We start from the raw sequence: 18,248 nt of genomic DNA, 5'->3' as shown, positions 1-18,248 counted from the left end.
GTTGTTGGTGTGTTGTGTGGTCTTGTCGTCTTTCTGCCTCTCCTGGAGACCAATGCAGGATTAACCCCTCGACACCCACAGAGCCGCTCGGCCCCGCCAGCTCCACTCGAGTGCCATATAGCAACACCGCCTAATGCATCCATTTCAGGAGAAGAAGCAGTGAAGAGATAACGAGAGAACAAAATGAGGGATGGAGTGTAGTGTTGGAATGATAGGGTCAGGGTGGAAGATGAGATGTTGCCACCTCGTCGAGGGGAGAGTGAGAGATTTTTGGAAAGGCCTTTGAAGAAATCCAGTGCGCCCTGCAAAGTTTGTGGCGTCTCGCGGTGATGATTTGGGGCGCGACAGGGGCACGGTACAAAGGGCCCCAGGGAGAGAGGGGGCTGAGGCTGGATGGGTCCTCATTGCATTGTATGTATTGGGTGGCGGGGCCTTTCAGAAAACTTTGTCCTGGGCCCAAAGCTGTCATCGGCCCTGTTCATCAGTGCAGACGGACCGCACGCTTAGTGGCGCTGCTGGTCACTCAGTGGAGTAGGGGCTTGCACACGGACTCGTCTGTGGCCAACATTCCTTCCGCACCAAAGAAGCAGATAATTGTTTTCCCCTCTCTTCTCCTTTATGCCACGTTAAAGCTTCATCGCTCATCATATTCATGAATAAACAACTCCACAGTAGCCACACAGTGGACTTTATTTTGGAGACTTAAGTTTTGGGTCCCATATTCCCATGGAACCAACTGTCAAATGCATACCATTAATGAATGACATTTTCGTAGTATAATGGCACTATTGTATGGATATTTTTTTTTGTTTGGTTGTTAGTGGATTATCTAAGAAGCGTATTTATTGCTGTACAATTTATTGCTGTACAATTACCAGTGTCTAATTGTTTTTTCGGCATGTGGTTGTACCACCTGACGTATGAGCTCCCTCCAAAAAAACTGCATTCTCTGCATCTGCATTCTTTGACTTATTCCAGGGGATATCAAATGCTCCAGATGTTATCAGACACTTATCTCAGAAAAGCTTTTGCACACCTCTGTTCTGTAGTTTGACAGGTGCATATAGGATATTACCCCAGTGAGGATGTCATTCAAATGTAAAAAAGGATCCCACACACTGTCCATTCCACCAGCAAGCTTGGAGGCCCCAGCCTTCCATCTTAGTGGATTTACTGTCCTGTTAGTAGAATGCTCTTGCAGTGTTAGGATTATTGGCAGGTAAACGTGAATTGAATGACATGACCAAAAAAAAGCACACGCACACCTGCACTGGACCTCTTAGACTCACTCAGCGGAACCCTTGGTGTTCAATGGAACCCCGGTTAAGACCAACTATATTAGCAGCACAGACCCTGGAGGCCCCATCCCATCCATTTAATGCCAACATCTGTCCCCTACTGCTGTGTTGCCTTTCTTTCTTTCAGCATCGGTCATAGAAAGGTTGTGTGTGTGTGTGTGTGTGTGTGTGTGTGTGTGTGTGTGTGTGTGTGTGTGTGTGTGTGTGTGTGTGTGTGTGTGTGTGTGTGTGTGTGTGTGTGTGTGTGTGTGTGTGTGTGTGTGTGTGTGTGTGTGTGTGTGTGTGTGTGTGTGTATACGCACATGTGCGCACGTCTGTGTGTGCATGTGTGGTGTGTGTGTGTGTGTGGCCATGTACACCATCTAAGCGACTCCCTTACTGCTATAATCCAGCCAGTACCACTGTCCCCTTCCATCAGCTCAGCTCTGTAATTGAGGGCCCTCCCGCGGTGTGCCTTGGCTGCAGGGTATCGACCCGAGTGCCCTACCCCCGTGCCCCTTCCCACCAGGGGGTATCATGTTCTCCATCCTCTACTCCACCCCTCGCCAGGTGGCATTGGACTCTTTATCGGCAAGGTGTGAATATACTGCGCCATCGCCGGCCTTTCCTCCAGGGGCTCCCTGTCTTCCTGCGGTCGTGCCACTTAACCTGGATCACCAAATCTCTATTGATTCCGGCACTCTTGTCTCTTATCTCAGAGCCCTCCTGTTGAGAGCAGCAGACCACCCCACCCGAAAGTCCAATTTTTGGGGGGTTCAGGGTGCAGTGGCGTGGTGGGCAAGCCCTTGTGTTTCATTCTGACTTAGAGGAACTCGCTTCTCAGCTGTAAGGTAAGCGTACCCATTAAGCCCATGTACCCTTTAAGCCCACTTTCAACTTTGAGGTCAATTTAAAGAAAGGGAAAAGGTGAAATTTGTTGTTCATCACCCTGTCCAATTAAAGGGTTTAGTAACTGACAAAATGTTTTTTATTGCAAACAAATCACATTTTTTATCGTCGAGTTATCCCCGTCCAAGTGAACCCAGTCTCAGGACTACTGACAAGAAGTTGCCTCAAAACTTTGCTGTTTTGGGACATGTCAGAAATCATAGAATTTCAGCTAGTTTAAGTAAAATATTTTGAAAATACTTTCATATTTAGTGAACTAAGAGGTAAATGTAATGATTTTTATATATATACATGCAGTGTTTCACTAAATTATAGCATTTCCCTTCAAATGGAAAGATGTGTTTTATGAGCGAGCAAACGCCGATATTCTCTTGATACAACCACACACCATCTTTATCTTACTCTACCGTAAGACTTAAGGTGGTTAGGTATGAATTCTAAGCATATTCCAGTTTGTTTGGCATTGATCTTTAAAGAAATGCATCATGAAATGTTTTTGTGGAGTTGATTATTTCCATAAAATAGCTTTTTGTATAGGTGGGCTTAATGGGTACAAGGTGGGCTTAAATGGTACACCCCATTGAAATGCATGCAAGTTGGCATGCTTGCTAATGAAAAATGCCTTTGAGGGACATAAAAAGTGCTGTACAATCTGAAGTAGTAGGTCAAAAAGGCGTAATGTAATGAACTAACAATAATCAATAAGAAAAAATAAATTTCTCTGTTTGGAAGAAGAATTTTATGAAGTATATGAAGTAAGAGATGCTGTAATGTTTAATTAGGTTTTATGCATTATTTTTTTAGCAAATCTTACATTTTGGAAGAATATTTTGATCTGAAACCATTTATGCCATGTAGGCTACACTGTTTAAACTCAACTCACACACCTCACCAGGTATTTTGATAGAGAAATAACAAGTGGGCTTAAATGGTACCAAAGGTACCATTTAAGCCCATTCAGACTTTTCACTTTTCTCGTAAAAAATCTTCATATTGTACTTTGAAATATTCATCAATTCAGTGATAAACATTGAGAAGAGAGGTAAATCTTACTATTTAAGAAATAATTTCACAAAAAAATTGTGTGAAGATGATTGAAAAATAAAGAAATTTAGATTTTGGTGGGCTTAATGGGTACGCTTACCTTAGTCATTTCCTAAAGGATTCAATTAGGCGTGACCGTCACTCTGTCAGTGGGCTTATGGTTGTGGTCATCATCTAAAAGAAACGGACAGAATACCGTGCTCAGTTGTGCCGCGGTTACCGCAACCATTGCATTGAGGTTGATAAGAGATATGAGATGACTTCACTGATGGCGATCAATCATTATAAATAACAAGGTATAGAAGATATGCAAGACAATCTTCTTCTTTATTAAAAAGCTTGTAATTAAACCTTCCTATTTCATTCTAGAACGCAGTAAAATTGCAAAGGGCCGCTTGTTTAATTAAATAAAGTTGATATCGTTTGGGGTTAATGCCCAGTGGGCGTACCACTCTCCCCCACTGTACTACTATTGTCTGGCATCTGGATTATTGTTTTTGTGGATATGCGCACCTCAACCTCCAAACTCTCATGTCATCCACAGGAATGGTGAAGAACCGCTGGGCCCAGGAGAAGCAGGCGTACAAGAAGCTGAAAGACGTGGTGGACCGCGCTCTGATCTCCAGCAGCTACTCCGAAGTCAACCTGGCCAAACTCTTCCAGGCTTTCGCAACATTCAAGTAAAGCCCTCCCTCCCTCCGCCCATGCTACGCAGCCCAAAAAGGGACATATGAAAGAGAAAAAAAGTTTTTTCTTTTTTCTTTTCCCACATCCCTTTAGTGTCGTGTCCCCTTTTGGACTGAGTGTGCACCATGTTTGAGCTGTGGCTGTGGTGATGTGTCTCAAAGCTGCAACACAAGACAAATCTATGTGATTTGTTTTAAGAACTACCAAGGCAGCTTTCTCAAACGTTGATACTCAAAAAAAAAACAACTCAAATGCAGATCATCACTTTAACCTCAGTTTTTTTAAACTGTTGTCTGTATTTAAAGTCACAATTTTCCCATTCCATGGACCAGCCATTTGCACCATTGTTATCGACCCCAAAGTTTCTCCCATCATTCCTTGTGTGAAGCCGAATTACCTTTCCATTTTCGAGGCCAGTGTCTAATCAGAACTGGGTCAGTGTGGAGTGCCGCCTACAATTAAAGCGCTCTGGTATCACCCTTTCGCGCCATTGTGTCATTCGAGTCTTACAGAGGCCTCATCGTGGTCATATGGTCACGCTCTCTTCTCTTCTTGGACACATATATGCTATAGCATATGTGAGTGGGAGTGTGTATGTGGGGGGGGGGGTCAGCTCTAATGGTGGATCGGCGGATTGATGACAGTGTGTCCATCATATCGTATAGGCTCAGTTTGAGCCTTGGTCAATCACCTTGCTCTCCCGACCACCACTTTTAATACCACGCACGCACGCGCACACACACACTCACACACACACACCATGACGACACCCCCCATCCTGAACCATCTCATAGCCTCTCCAGGCGGTGTTCCATGTGTCTCTTAATCGACAATGATTCCTGAGCGAAACTGCTGGACATGAGAGGATAAAGACCCTCTCAGGTGGTGCCCTGCCCTACACACACACACACACACACACACACACACACACACACACACACACACACACACACACAGGGTCCAGTTTGTCCAGGGGGTCCGCACACAAGGGAATACCAATCACAGCTGAGTAACAGGCAGGAGCACGGAGAGCATAGGGGGAGTCCTGAGTGATGGGATCAGATCGCTGGATCTCTGGCACTGTAATGACTTCTCCCATCACTCACACACACACACACACACACACGCACACAGCACACAGCAATTAGTGAATGACACATAGGTACAATGCCTTTGATTCTGAAGATGGCAGCTTGCGCGCACCCATTTTGGATGTGATTGGCCACTTGTATGAATGAGCCTGCGTTTTGGAGCCTGTTGAGCTTTTTGACTACAGGGAGATGACCAGGAGAGGAGAACAGAGGAGGGGGTGATGGCATTTGGGTGGTCTAATATCAATGGCCAACAGGTGTATGTCATTGTGTCTATGTGATATGTCGAATTTTGTCTGTTTGCATTTGATTGGGGATGTTTTTAATGTCTTACACATCTTTATGATAATTTCTGGGGGGTTTTGTAGTTCATGTAGCCCTGATTGTATTGACTGTTTTTGATACGAACTTGAATAAAAATATTATTTGTAAAGTATTACTGCCTCCTTAACTCTTTGGACCATTCCATGCCGACTTGAAATACGCCTAAAATGGTAGTCTTTAACTGGGAATGTACTACAGCAGTTTGATATATAGGCAAAGTTCCGCTGGTACTTGGTGCCTAAATTATAAGGACAATGTTAGGACTACTTGCGGAAGGTGTTGATGAAGGCCACACACTGCTTTATAATAATAACAATGACAGTAATACAAAAGACCATTTTAAAAAGCTGAAAATGAAGTCATCGCCTGTGCTCTATTTGCGTCTATTCAAAGAGGTTTTTCTTTATTAAGTCGCATCGGCTGTGCACTGATGCCCTACAGCATTAAGAGTAGGCCTACTACGTGTGGCTTTGCACTTCACTGGATTAAAGTCATCAATTCATACGCTCGGATTTCACGCTCCCAACATTCCTTGGAAGCGGCCCTAGCTTTATCAAGCCTGCGAGCCTGTTTCCAAACTCCGGCACTCAATAGCAATAAGGCTTTGCATTCATTTTCGCCACTAAGCTAATAAGAACAAATCGTTTTTGTTATGCTAAGCTTTATTGCCTGTCTTTTTGACCAGAATAGTTGTGTTGAGCAAAGCGACGGACAAGGTAGGCTTTGATGAGGGAATTAGCCTCCCATTCACTCCCCATTATTCATGGCGTCGCCGAATATGTAAGTACCAGAGGTGTCAAAAGGAGAAGCGGTCCTATTGCAAAGTGCTCCCCTTGTTCAGCTGAATGGGGGCTATGAGATGATAAACCGCTTAATACACCGGGCTAATTGGATGAGGGTAAAAAGAGACGGGGGAATTGCGGCCAGTCAAAGGCGGCCAGAGTGCCAGTGGCCCACCATTCAGCAACCCTTTTCACCGTGATTTCTCCTCCATGACTCCAAAGGGAAGCGAAAGCAGCCAGGGACTCATCAAAGCGCCTTTACACCGAGTGCCCTTGCTGTATAGAGCCGTGTCCGAGAAATGGTAGTCGCTAGCTAGGCTTGATTAACCCCGTGCGCGCCCAGAGTCAGGCAGAGGCCGGGAGAATTTGAAATCAAAATCAAACGTTGACTGAATGCGTGATTACTTTGGAACACGTGAAATGCGTATTCAATGTGGATTCTGTATGTTACACGAAAAAGTGAGAATCGTAGCTTTACTCAACTATTCAATTTAATGAATAATAAACCTAGGGCCTGTTAGAGTGCAAGTTAGGATGGTAAGTAAAAGCTGACGAGTTTGTAACGGTGTCGATATAGTTGTTGGGTGTTCCTTATCCACGATTTGATTGACTTGAAATGGATTAAGCCCTGTCTACTTGTGAAGGTGACCTGGTTGATCCCCTCGCTATGCCCACCACTGAGTCAAGCATTCCCCAGGTGCTGTAAGCAAATTGGCTCCCTTTTCATTTAAGAAAAAAAACCTCCACAATGAGATTAGGACATTCTGTGAAATCTCATAAAAGTCCAACCGCAAAACGCACCAGTGGTCTTTGGAAGAAACAAAATTGAATCCCCCAGCCCTCACCTACAAACTTAGTGTGTGGCACGGAAGAAAGTGCATTATGTAGGCTTAGGTCAGCCTATAGGCTACCTTTCTTTCAGAAGTCCACAGGTTTTAATGCCGAGCGTTGGGAATTGACAGCATAATTGTCAGCTTCGTCTTGGAGCAAGTGTGAAGGGTCTTCTTAACTATGTTTACGTGTTTAATGTGCAGATGTGTCGTGTGTACGCACTCACACCATTACAAAGCTCGTAGTCTATTCCTTCAATCGCTTTATTCTCTTTCTCCTTGATCCTGCTTGTATGCTGCGCGTCAAAATGAGCCGGATTAACGCGTGTAAAACAAGGAAAGAGAAAGCCTGTCATTGGTCTCAGCAATAAAAAGGAAAAATAATCCTCGAGGTAATTTCACGCGGTTTGGTTGAACACCATGGACGGGTCAAATGGGGGAAAATGAGTGTGTTGAAAAGAGCGCATTGATTGCCGTAATGGCATCGCTTCTCCGGTGAGATCCAACGGAGAGGATTTTAGAATTAACTTGTGGAGTCTGAAAGAAAGACTTACTGATGAACTGGATGTTACTCCATTAATGAGAAAGAGCTCCCAAGCGACCGAGTTGGCATTACAGCCGTTAAGACCAATTTGGTGTCGCGAAACGTTTTGAAAGCACGTTTTGTTAACCGCCCAAATAAAATGGTGGTATAATTGAAATCCATTGCTTTTGTGTAGTCTCCACTCATTCCATGAATATATTGCGCGTTATTTAGGATATCGTTCCAAGCCATGAAAGAGCGCGGCGTGTGTGTGTGGTGGCCAATATTTGTCTTTTCTCCAACTGCAGAATTCGTCCGCGACCAAACTGCATAATGTTTGGATTGTTGTCTCCAGAATTACACTCCAGCCAGTATCCGAGGTTGCACATCTAGCCTAGTTAAACTGTATTGTAGGCTATCCACCTTCATGAGTAGGTTACTCAATAATGCACCCTGTCAGCACACTGACTTAAGATTGCCACAATCAAGAATTATTTTGTTAACCTCATCTTTCATTTAAACTAATTATATCTGGGATTGTGTAGAGTAAAATAAAAAAAAAATAAAAAAACATTTTTCCCACACCACAAAGTCAATAGATTATGCCACTGAATGAGAAAATGATTACATTCTAACAGTTTATTTCATTTAACCTTTGCTGGCTGATATAGGCCTACCATAACTAAACCTGATCAATTAATAGGCTGCAACGTTTAAAAAACATATTATGGTGTTAAAAATATCAACATGTTTTATTGAAAGGAATACAGAGTAGCCATGGTTGTCTTAGTTTTAGCTTCATTATTTAAACCGTTGGCTTTGTATAAATTCATATAATTTACAATATAAAGGTCAACAATATTGCCTACATTAACGTGTTATTGTTTTAAAATATCAGTCTGCATAAGGAGTAATCGAGCACTTTCATAATTACAGAGAGCAAAACACCTGTTATTTATGCTTCAGCTTTCTCCTTCATACGGTTTCCCCATACAACAATCTGAACAGATGCAAAACAGACATGGGCACAGTAAAGTAATATCACCAGTTTTTATTCAGTTATAGTTTAGCTGGACTAAGCCAGGGCAGATTTACATTTACTTATTGTTATCAATAAAGTGTCCTCTCTTCTCCTTCAAAATGCTTCTTGAGCAGAGAGTGAACATAAATTATTGTCTAAAAACCTAATATCTCATGAACTTAAGTTTGTTTTCTACCCAAGAAACATTCATACAATACTACATCAAGTGCATCTTTTCAAACTTTTTTTTCCCAAATATACAAGGCTCTGTTAAGGGTTTTTTTTCATGTTGTCTGTCCATTTTACAGCTGTATGTACATTTATCCAACACAGTCGGCTGGAGATTAAAATCTAAAACATCACATGTGTCTTGCCAAATATGCCACAATAGCAAATTTGCTGAAAAAAAATAAGGGTGTCCAAAATAAGAGGGACCAAAACAAAATCAACACAATTGATTGTGTATTTAAACTACACAAAGACAAATGCTTTATGGAGTGGAAACAAAAAACATATATATATAATGATGGAAAGACTTACGAGACCAGGGGCAGGGGTGTGAAATGGATGTGGACTGGGTAGGGGGTGCAGGGTTAAACTTTGGTATATTGACCTCTGGGGTACAGTGAAGGAGTGATGGCCACAGGTTGCAGGCTGACATGGTGAGAAGGGAGATTTGACAGTGGTGGCAGACTTAGAAGTCCCCTCAACCTCTCGTATTAGCAACACACACACATGCACGCGCGCGCACGCACGCACGCACGCACGCACACACACACACACACACACACACACACACACACACACACACACACACACACACACACCATCAGCCACTAACTCGCCTAGTAATGCTCCAGGCGTCTGTTTGAACACTAGGTGTCATCAGGCGGGACTGTATTTGTGAACACACACACTAAGTACACCGCTAACAGGAAATGTTCAAGACCAGCATGCCATAAAGGTTGTGTTAGGGGGTTAGATGGGGGAGTGGTGGCGGTGTGTGTGTGTGTGTGTGTGTGCAAGTGTCTGGGTGCTGACGAGCTAAAATGTTAGCTAACAGAAGAACATCCCATCCTACACACACACACACACACAGCTTTTGCTCCGACCTCCTCATGCCCTTCTCAGACAACAGGTTCACTTCATAGTCTGCTGCTTTAGAAAGATCAGATCAGTTCAAAGAGAGTGGAGTTCAAACGGCCCGTTCACCAGGTCCCCGTGCAGTTACAGTAACGGTAAAAGCCTGCTCTCTGCTACACAGCACCAACCAACCTGTAGGCAGTCCAGTCTAGCTGTCCTCAAGTTCATGCGCCATGGATTTGGTCTTGCTTTAGTTTTTAGGCGTGTGCAGTGACTCTGTATAGGCTGCTATGTCAGCTATATAGATCTGTGGACCTTGCTGTGGAGGAAGGGTTTGGGTTGGGCACATCCTGGCATCAAGACGAAGGATGGAGGAGAGGAGCGGAGAGTCGTGGTTGGCACAGGCATGACATGGTGACGTGGTGTGGCGCAACGTGGCTTGAAGGGGTTGTTTGGTTGGTCTATAATAGTCTGAGGAAGGGTCGCAACTGGCAAGGGGCTCAAAACAGGTTAGTTGACTGTGAGCGACGACTGTTATTGTGTATGGTTGCTGCACGGCACGGCACGGCACCTCCAGGTCCAACTCTAGTGCCACATACCTTCAGCCTTATAGCCAGAGCCGGTTCTACCAAAAGGCAGACTAGGCAATTGAATAGGGCCCCACCAAATCTGTCCTCTAAAGGCCCCCCCAAAAGGCAGCCCTACCATGGAAAATGCCAGAAAAAAAATATTCAAGAGGACCCCATGTCCATCTTTTGCCTGTCCCGAATTGGTAGAACCATCACTGCCTATAGCCGACAGACCTCCAGCCTTTAGCAGACCTCCTTGCCTGCTGTGGCCCCAGACGGGAGTATGTTGAGCTGGGTGATCTGTGCCGAGTGCTCCTTGGCCTTCAGCCGCAGGGCAGCGATGCTGGACGCTCTGCGGTCGGCGGCGGCGTTGGAGGGCGAGGGGTCGGAGGGCAGCGCAGCGCCTGGCGGAGGGGGCACCTGTACCCCCACGCCTACGCCCACCTGGCCACCCTCCACCATGGGCACAGGAGGGGCCGGCTGGCGTAGCAGGGCGGCCGCCGTGGAAGCGCTCGTCAGCGGGCTCATACTGGAGAAGAGTCTGGGGGGGTGGGGAGAGAGGAGAGGAGCAGAATGTCAGAATCAGTATCAATTGCCAGAGAATAAAGTCCAATTGGAGTGCTGCCTGGAGCTGGTTCTTTGTAGGGATGATGCTCTTTGGAGACTGGCTAAATCAATTTTTAAAGTAGTAGGATACCAAGGCAGTCATCTTTGCAGCTTTTAAAATCGGTCTCAATTGTGTTGGCCATTCTAACTCATGGAGGAGAGAGAGAGACATGGAAGAGAGGAGAGGGAGAGAAGCGTAAAGTATCAGAATCTGGATCAACAATTCTAACATGAACTAGCAGGGAATTCAAGTAGTATGGATTCGAACATTGGCACCATATGTAGGCGACATTTTACAATGCAATATTGTAATGTGCACTAGTTTGTCAGAACACATGGTTGAGAAGAGAGATATGGCATCAGAATTGGAGACCTGAAAAGGGCTGCCATGGTGGCTGAAACATGTTGGCTATCTATCACAAGCTGGCTTATCAGAGAAGGTTTTGGAATGGATAGAGAGCGGGAAGTTGTGCAAATGCACGATAAAATTTGTTTGAAAATGAACTACAGTGCAAAGGCTGGTCTTGACAAAGGTCCTAAATTGTATGTATACAACAGACTATGTAAAGGTTCTCACCATCAAGAGGTTTACAGTTTGCAACATGACTTTTGAGTCAATCAACCATTAAAATGTTTAAACTGAAATGTTAATTTTCAAATGTTCGGTTTCTCTCTTATTTTTGTCTCTCCCATATAATTATTTCAACAAAGCAAAAGGGGAAGCATGAATGTAGCTAATGTTATTCAAAACAGTTAAGTAAAAAATTATATAAATAGTCTAGTCAAAAAGAAAAGAGTTTCCTGTTCTATTGCGGGCACTTGTCATGTTTTCTCTGAGCTTGAAGCCTGGGAGCTGGAGCGTTTAGCTTAGAGTGGCCCTGCCTGCCTGCCTGGGAATAAATTAGCACCCTCGCTAGCAGCTTGTGTCTCAGCATCCACCACTTGCCAAATTAGCTTCTTCACTGCCGTGATTTAATTTAGCACAGTGGTTCCCAAACTTTTTACTGCTGGGACCCCCATTTTGGAATTTTCTCAACCCCCATTTTCCATTTTCCAAATGCAAAAGCATATTTTTTGCTAAACTTCAATGGAAATCACAGTAAATGTAAAAACATGTATAACCCACTGAGGTGAATATTGTTAGTAATATATAGAAAGGTTGTAAAAGCATATCTTCAAGGTTTTATGCAAACAGTCCCTTCTGTTTGTGAGCCCCACACAGGACCTTCACAACCCCCCTAGGGGTCCCCGACCCCCACTTTGGGAACTTCTGATTTAGCATATCAAAGAGAGCTGCACAAACAGCAGCAGCATCCTGTGCCCATGCATGCATACCTACACTCATACACTCACATTCATACGGTCTTTTCAACAACAAAAAATTATCACTAATCACACAGGGCAAAAGTCTTTTTAAATGGTCTTCATTTTGGTTTTGAGGAAAAAGTATTACTTACTGCATTGACATGAAACATCTCAACTGTCAATGTGGGGAGGGAATTGAGGGGGTGTGGTGAGTCACACTTGGCAAAGCAAACACACACATCTATAAGAAGATTCTCATTCATCCAAAATAGTTTGGTAGACTAAACACATGCGTGTGCCATATTAACTCCATTGCTCATCCCTTACCTGCCAAAGGTGGGACCGATGAAAGCGGGGTGTCGGAACATGGCAGTGCCCAGAAAGGTACCCAGACCGAGCGGTGTGGTGGGGGGCAGGCCCGAGCCGTTGTGGTGTGGTGCCAGGCCGGGGAAGGCGGCGGCGGCAGCAGCAGCGGCCGTCCAGGCAGACTCCAAGACGGGGTGGGGGTGCGGTGGGAAGGGCCCCCCCTCCAGGTAGTGGCTGAGGGGGTGGGCTGCCAGGTGGCCTGGGAAGGGCAGGCCAGGCGGGTGGGTCTGCACTCCGGCTTTCTCTCTCTTCCTCCACTTGGCCCTGCGGTTCTGGAACCATACCTGAGGAAAAAGAACATCTCATGGTGAACTCATTCAGCTACAGGGCATGCCTCTAAAAAAACATTTACACTAGTCTCGCGGTAGGCTGAATGTCACAAATGTCTGCAATACTTCTGATTAAAAGTGTAAAGGTAGATTTTTAAAAGGCTATGTCCTCTATGCATTTTTTTTTGTTGTATATGGAGGCAGAATTAGATTTGTCATTCAGAAGGCCTGCTCTGTTCACCATCTCTCTACCTCCCTTTAATGGGAGAGGGAAAAATAGGCGGAAAGTCAGCGATAATTACACGGCCCTAACCCACGCTCTCATGGCCCGTTAGTTTAAGATCGCTAATTAAAGTCTGCTTTAGACAGCTCCGAAACGGGGCGAGGAGGGGGCAATCATTTAGAATCATGTTAACAAAAGATTGGGAAATAACAACTAAACAGAGTCTTCCAACAATTAATGCGCTTTAAATTAAATTCCACATGTGACCTACAAAGGCTATTTAACTTTCCCACGATTTACCCCCACAACCCATCCCAAAGTGCCGCGGTTTTGTAGGCCCACCGCCCGCGAGAAGAAAAAAAAAACATGGCCCGCAGGCAGGGTGCTGACAATGGCGAAAATGTCAATAGTAGGACAGTAAGTGGGTGTACGGGACTATGGAGATATATCTCTTGGACAACACACCCTCTCCCTCCCTCCCCTCCGCCCCAACCCTCTCCAAACACTTGCTTAAGCGCTGCCCTGTTTGAAGCTGTTTTGTATTACATGGCCCCTGGGGAATTTATGAGTTTTATCACCTCCTGATTGAGCCCGTTAAGTGATTTGTTCACCTACTGGCCCAAACAGACATCTGTTGTTTTATGTGTTTGTACTGTCTCTCTGGTTATGAGAGTTGGGCTTGAACATGCAAAGCACGCCATGAATAGAGAGCGAAAGAGAGGGAGAGAAAAAACGGAGGAGGGAGGGGGGCAAACACCTTTAATAGCCTCTCATTCGCTCCAAGTGCAAAGCATTGGATCAATGCTGTTCTATTGCAATCACAAAATGGGAAATCAAATAGCATTATCCCGCTTCCCCCTCACTCCTCTTTCTCTCTCCCTCCCTCGCTCTGCCGATGAGAATTCAAACACCATTTGATTTTCTCCCTGAAATAGCCGTGTTTGCTCTCACGCTAAGTGCGCTTTTATGAATCGGGGGCGTCTGCGTAATTGCCTCTAAAATGTCCGCCTTATAGTATGTAATAACTTTCGATAACAGGAAAGAGTTCCTGCGCGTTTATGGCCATTTAACAAAGTTTGGAATAAACACTTTCACTCGGATGCGCTCCCAAGATAAATCCTCGTGTTCCATTACCGGTGAATATGGCAAGCCTGATAACACTGCATTAGGGTAGTATTCCTTGATTAACGTGGTAGCCTCGTTGAAGACTACTAGGCCTGCTATATGAGCAAATGCAGCCTGCAAAACCCCCTCAACATTTCATGTCTTTAATGTAACTAGAAAAATGATTGACATATGACTATGGCACTAAAAACTATAACAACCACGCTGCACATTTCATCGGGTGCCTTTCCTGTAATTGCAGGCTTGCTTCAGTGTACCGATTTTTTCTTCCCCAACAAATAAAACATCAGTAACGGTGCAGTGCTTACTTGTACGCGCGCCTCAGTCAAGTCCAGTCGCATTGCCAACTCCTCCCTTGAGAAGAAATAGAATTGAGAGAGAGCGAGAGAGAGAGAGAGAGAGAGAGAGAGAGAGCGAGAGAGAGCGAGAGAGAGAATGAAAAAAGACATTTTGAAGGGGGACAGAAAATTGGTTAGTGATCGCCCTTAACTGAGACGTTGCACAATTGTAAATTGACAATGACAGAAAATTGTACCGGACAAATTTGAAAAGCGCATTAGGGGGGAAATTTTAGCCAGTAATTTGATGACAATCGAAACTGTATAGTGTATATGGTGATTATGGTACGCCTATACATGGGCCTATTTTTCAAGCCCATTGGAAAAAAAACATAATGGCGCCAAAGCGGCGATCAAGCTTTTGCTGAAATGCTGAAAGCATATCTGCCAAATTGTCTGCGATAATCTACCGTGAATGAATAAAAACGTCAATGAACTTGACCAGAATGCACTAAACATTTTGTTTAAAAAAAACTGCCAACTCGTTTGCTGTTCTCTTTAAAAGGAAAGTTGGTTTATTGTCATCTATTAGCAGCCTTATCTTAAGTGTTTATGTATTTGTTTTACGAAGCGATAGCAGGCACCACCTGTTCGTGCATATTGAAAACACAAAAACTGTCTGGACACATCCAAACCCTTAAACGTGTTGCCATTTACTCACCTATTTGTATTCTTATATGAAAGATTAATATTTTCGTTATGAATTACAATTGCTTAAGATGTTTTCATAAAACACCACACTGTAACCATGCAGGTATTCTTAATTTACGCACGCGTTGTCGTAGGCTAGTCAATTTATTTACAAGTCCAGATCTCCTGTTACCATCAAGGAAACCAAATGCTAAGGTTCTGCTTTTCATCTGAATAAAACCAGGTGTAGGCATTACGGCTAGCACTGCCCTCGGCCGTTAAGGCACAGGCCTATTCAGCAGATATCATATGTAGCACTATTGTTCCATAAGTGTAACATTGCAACTCAGGGATTGTTGTGCAATGTGTCGATAGCTCGGAGCTACCGCAGGCCCAGATGCGGAGAGCAGGGTCTTGGGGAGAGGCTGTCAGGAGATATGTAATGAAACGACAGCCAACACAGGCTAATTGGCCCTAAGAGGCTCGTATCAATATCAGCGATGACAATACGCCGCACATAGTTTGACATAAACTAGTTAGTGCACATTTGCAGCTATTGTCCCACCTTATATAAGCGCTTGGATTGAATGACACTTTTTTTGTCTACGCATTGTTAGTGAAGCAAGAATGCACACCCTGCCTCTTACTGCTAGAACAGCAACCGAAGAGAAAATATATTCCTTACCTAAACACTGCAATGCTGTAAATAATATTTAATTGAATTGAAATAATTTACTAGATTTTATGATTTACAATGAATAGGCTACCGTGCGTAATTGTTATTTACACGTTTATAACTGATGTAATATGGAGTTAAGATGCTTTCATAAAATAATTTCTAGACCAATAAAATATTAAATTATAGTAGTATAAAACAGCACCCATATTTTGTCCTTAAAATACCTGACAATGTGTATATAATTGTAAAATATTCTACACGACCAAAAAATAAAGAAATGGCAAATTCCAAGTGCATGTCACCTTTACGCTTCCCATGCGTATTGGGCCTGTTATCCAAATCAACCCATTACTCTACTGAGTGTAAAATTCGGTTTTTTTTTAATTTCCTGAAATAGTCATGATATATTAATAACATTATTGTCCTGTTTACATAACCATGGAGCTCCATTGGCGCGCCCATGAACCGTGGCGCGTCAAAACGCAGGGGCCTACCTTGTGAAAACATCTGGGTAGTGCGTCTTTTGGAAAGCCCTCTCCAGCTCCTCCAGCTGATAACTAGTGAAGGTAGTCCTGTATCTCCTCTGCTTCCTCTTCAGCATGCCCTCCTCCGAGTCGCTCCCAGCCGACAAACAAACGCTGTCCTCGCCATCCTTTACATCCCCATCGGTCTGCAGGCTCTCCTCGTCCTTGGGCGAGAGTTCCGCGTCTCCACACGCCTCCTCCTTCACGGCATCCTCTTCGAACTTCAGCGTGCTAAGTTCCACAAGTTCTTCGGTCCCGTGCTCCGGACTGTGTCCTTCGTCTCCGTGGCTGAAGGAGGCGTTCTCTCGGTAGGACTTGCTTCTGCTGATGCTGACTTGTGGGGCTTGGTTGATTTTAAGGTTTTCGCAGGCCTGGTCCAGAAGACGCTCCCTCTCCCCCCGCTCGACGTGCTCATGATAGGCTCTGGACGTGTCAAGGTATCGCCCCCCAGGACCGTACAGTCTGCGTAGTTTAGGTGGCAGGTGCATGTCTGAAAAAGAAGAATATCTATTAGGGGGAAAACACGCTCCAAATGTACACAAGTGCACAGCCTTTAGCGCATTTAACACTCCTCCGCAATCAACTGGTGAATGTATGTGTGGTGCCATAGCTTATCTTAGATTTCCAAATAGAGTAGCCTAATAACAAAATAGTATAGCTGCATGTTAACACAATTAGCTAGAAATACCAATACATTTCCTTTGGCCTATCCAGTGACACCTCCTGTATACCATGGCATGAAAGATTCACAAGACCACTGCTGGCAAGTCTAGACTATATTTCACTATCGAAGTGTCTATTCAAGTTTTTTTTCAAAATATAATAATAGCAACATAATAAATCTTGTTATTTGCTCTTGTAAAATTAGGAGGCCATTGTTGATACATGTGGGAAAAGGGCTGCAATACTACAGCATAAGCTATGCCATGCAATGGCAACTGGTTGTTGGCGCTAATATCTCCTTTCCAAGTCCAACTCTACAACCTGCATAAAAATCCTCGACAGCAGTAGGCAACAGGTAAGTTAGTCGGTGTTGTGGTATCGGTCCAGCAATGTCTTACCCTCGGCGCCAGGCTCGCTCTCGGTCCTCATCGTCAGTGGTGGCAAACTTTGCGCCCCAAGTAGCCTGACTTTGCAGGGGCTTTTCCTCCCGAGGATACTGTCTATGCAGTAAGAGGAGAGCAGCGTGGGCGACCTGCTCTTGCACTCGCCTCTGTCATGGCCATCTTCGTGGTACGGACTGCTCATTTTCGTCTGTCTCTCGTTCCCTCAGGTGCAGTTGGTATTTGAGTGAGTGTGAGCAAGTGAGTGAGTGAGTCTCGTCTCGCTGTGTCTCCCCCTCGGTCGCTAATGACATGTGCTCGCCGCCAGCCTCAGCGCTACAGCTGCCTGCCTGCCTGCGTACTCCATTCTGTTACATTGACGTGTATGGCCAATCTGATTGGTCCCTGGGGGAGAGGGGCGATGTGTATGTATTTTGACATTAAAGTTCATTTACACGAACGGAGCTCATCGAAAGATGGAACTGGCCCGCCAAGCTCTTCATTCCTTTTACCGGTCTTACTAAAAATTCTCAGGAGAAAACTTCAAGGACACATATTCTACAACCATTTTTCAAGGTTTTATGTGCAACCTATATTATTAGGCCCTATACTAGAATAAAAATGTGTTATTCACATTGTGTTGAGCTATACAGAAATATGCATAATTATTATTAGTATAATTATTATTAATATTATTATTGTTATTATTTTTTATCATGTGACAAATGTGTCAATTTAGGATATAATGTTTTATTGTAAAAAAATGCAATAGCCTACTAAAACTTGTATTTGTCTGCTGTTTGCGTTTCGATGTTATGGTGGATTATGATGGGCATAATGTAATTTCATTAGACTCTATTACTGATTAAATATGGTTCCTAGTCATTGTGAGTGCTGAGCAATAAATACAGGCAAAAACCCCGAAAAACAATAAAGTAGGCCACTCTCCATTAGAGCACCCTCTCCCCACACATGTTGACTACACACACAGACAGACAGA

At 44.2% G+C, this 18,248-nt stretch overlaps 2 protein-coding genes across 2 annotated transcripts in view; one reads left to right on the top strand and one right to left on the bottom strand.

Moving 5' to 3' along the window:
• Window positions 1-5,444, top strand: part of pola1 (polymerase (DNA directed), alpha 1) — a 99,559-nt gene extending 94,115 nt beyond the window's left edge. The window contains exon 37 of the mRNA XM_063207395.1: window positions 3,775-5,444. Coding sequence (XP_063063465.1) covers window positions 3,775-3,914 — 140 coding nt within the window. The 3' untranslated portion in view covers window positions 3,915-5,444. The remainder of the gene's footprint in view (window positions 1-3,774) is intronic.
• A 3,800-nt stretch (window positions 5,445-9,244) lies between these two features.
• arxa (aristaless related homeobox a) lies at window positions 9,245-17,527 on the bottom strand. The gene is made up of 5 exons (XM_063206254.1): window positions 17,267-17,527; window positions 16,176-16,695; window positions 14,343-14,388; window positions 12,379-12,701; window positions 9,245-10,681 (listed from the first exon to the last, which is right to left on the bottom strand). The coding sequence occupies exons 1-5, from the start codon at window positions 17,451-17,453 to the stop codon at window positions 10,384-10,386; spliced, it is 1,374 nt and encodes a 457-aa protein (XP_063062324.1). The 5' UTR covers window positions 17,454-17,527; the 3' UTR covers window positions 9,245-10,383.
• Window positions 17,528-18,248: the final 721 nt, after the last annotated feature.

The sequence above is a fragment of the Engraulis encrasicolus genome, chromosome 9, assembly GCF_034702125.1.
Source record: "Engraulis encrasicolus isolate BLACKSEA-1 chromosome 9, IST_EnEncr_1.0, whole genome shotgun sequence".
Lineage (NCBI taxonomy): Eukaryota > Metazoa > Chordata > Actinopteri > Clupeiformes > Engraulidae > Engraulis > Engraulis encrasicolus.
This window is presented reverse-complemented; position numbering and strand designations above follow the sequence as displayed.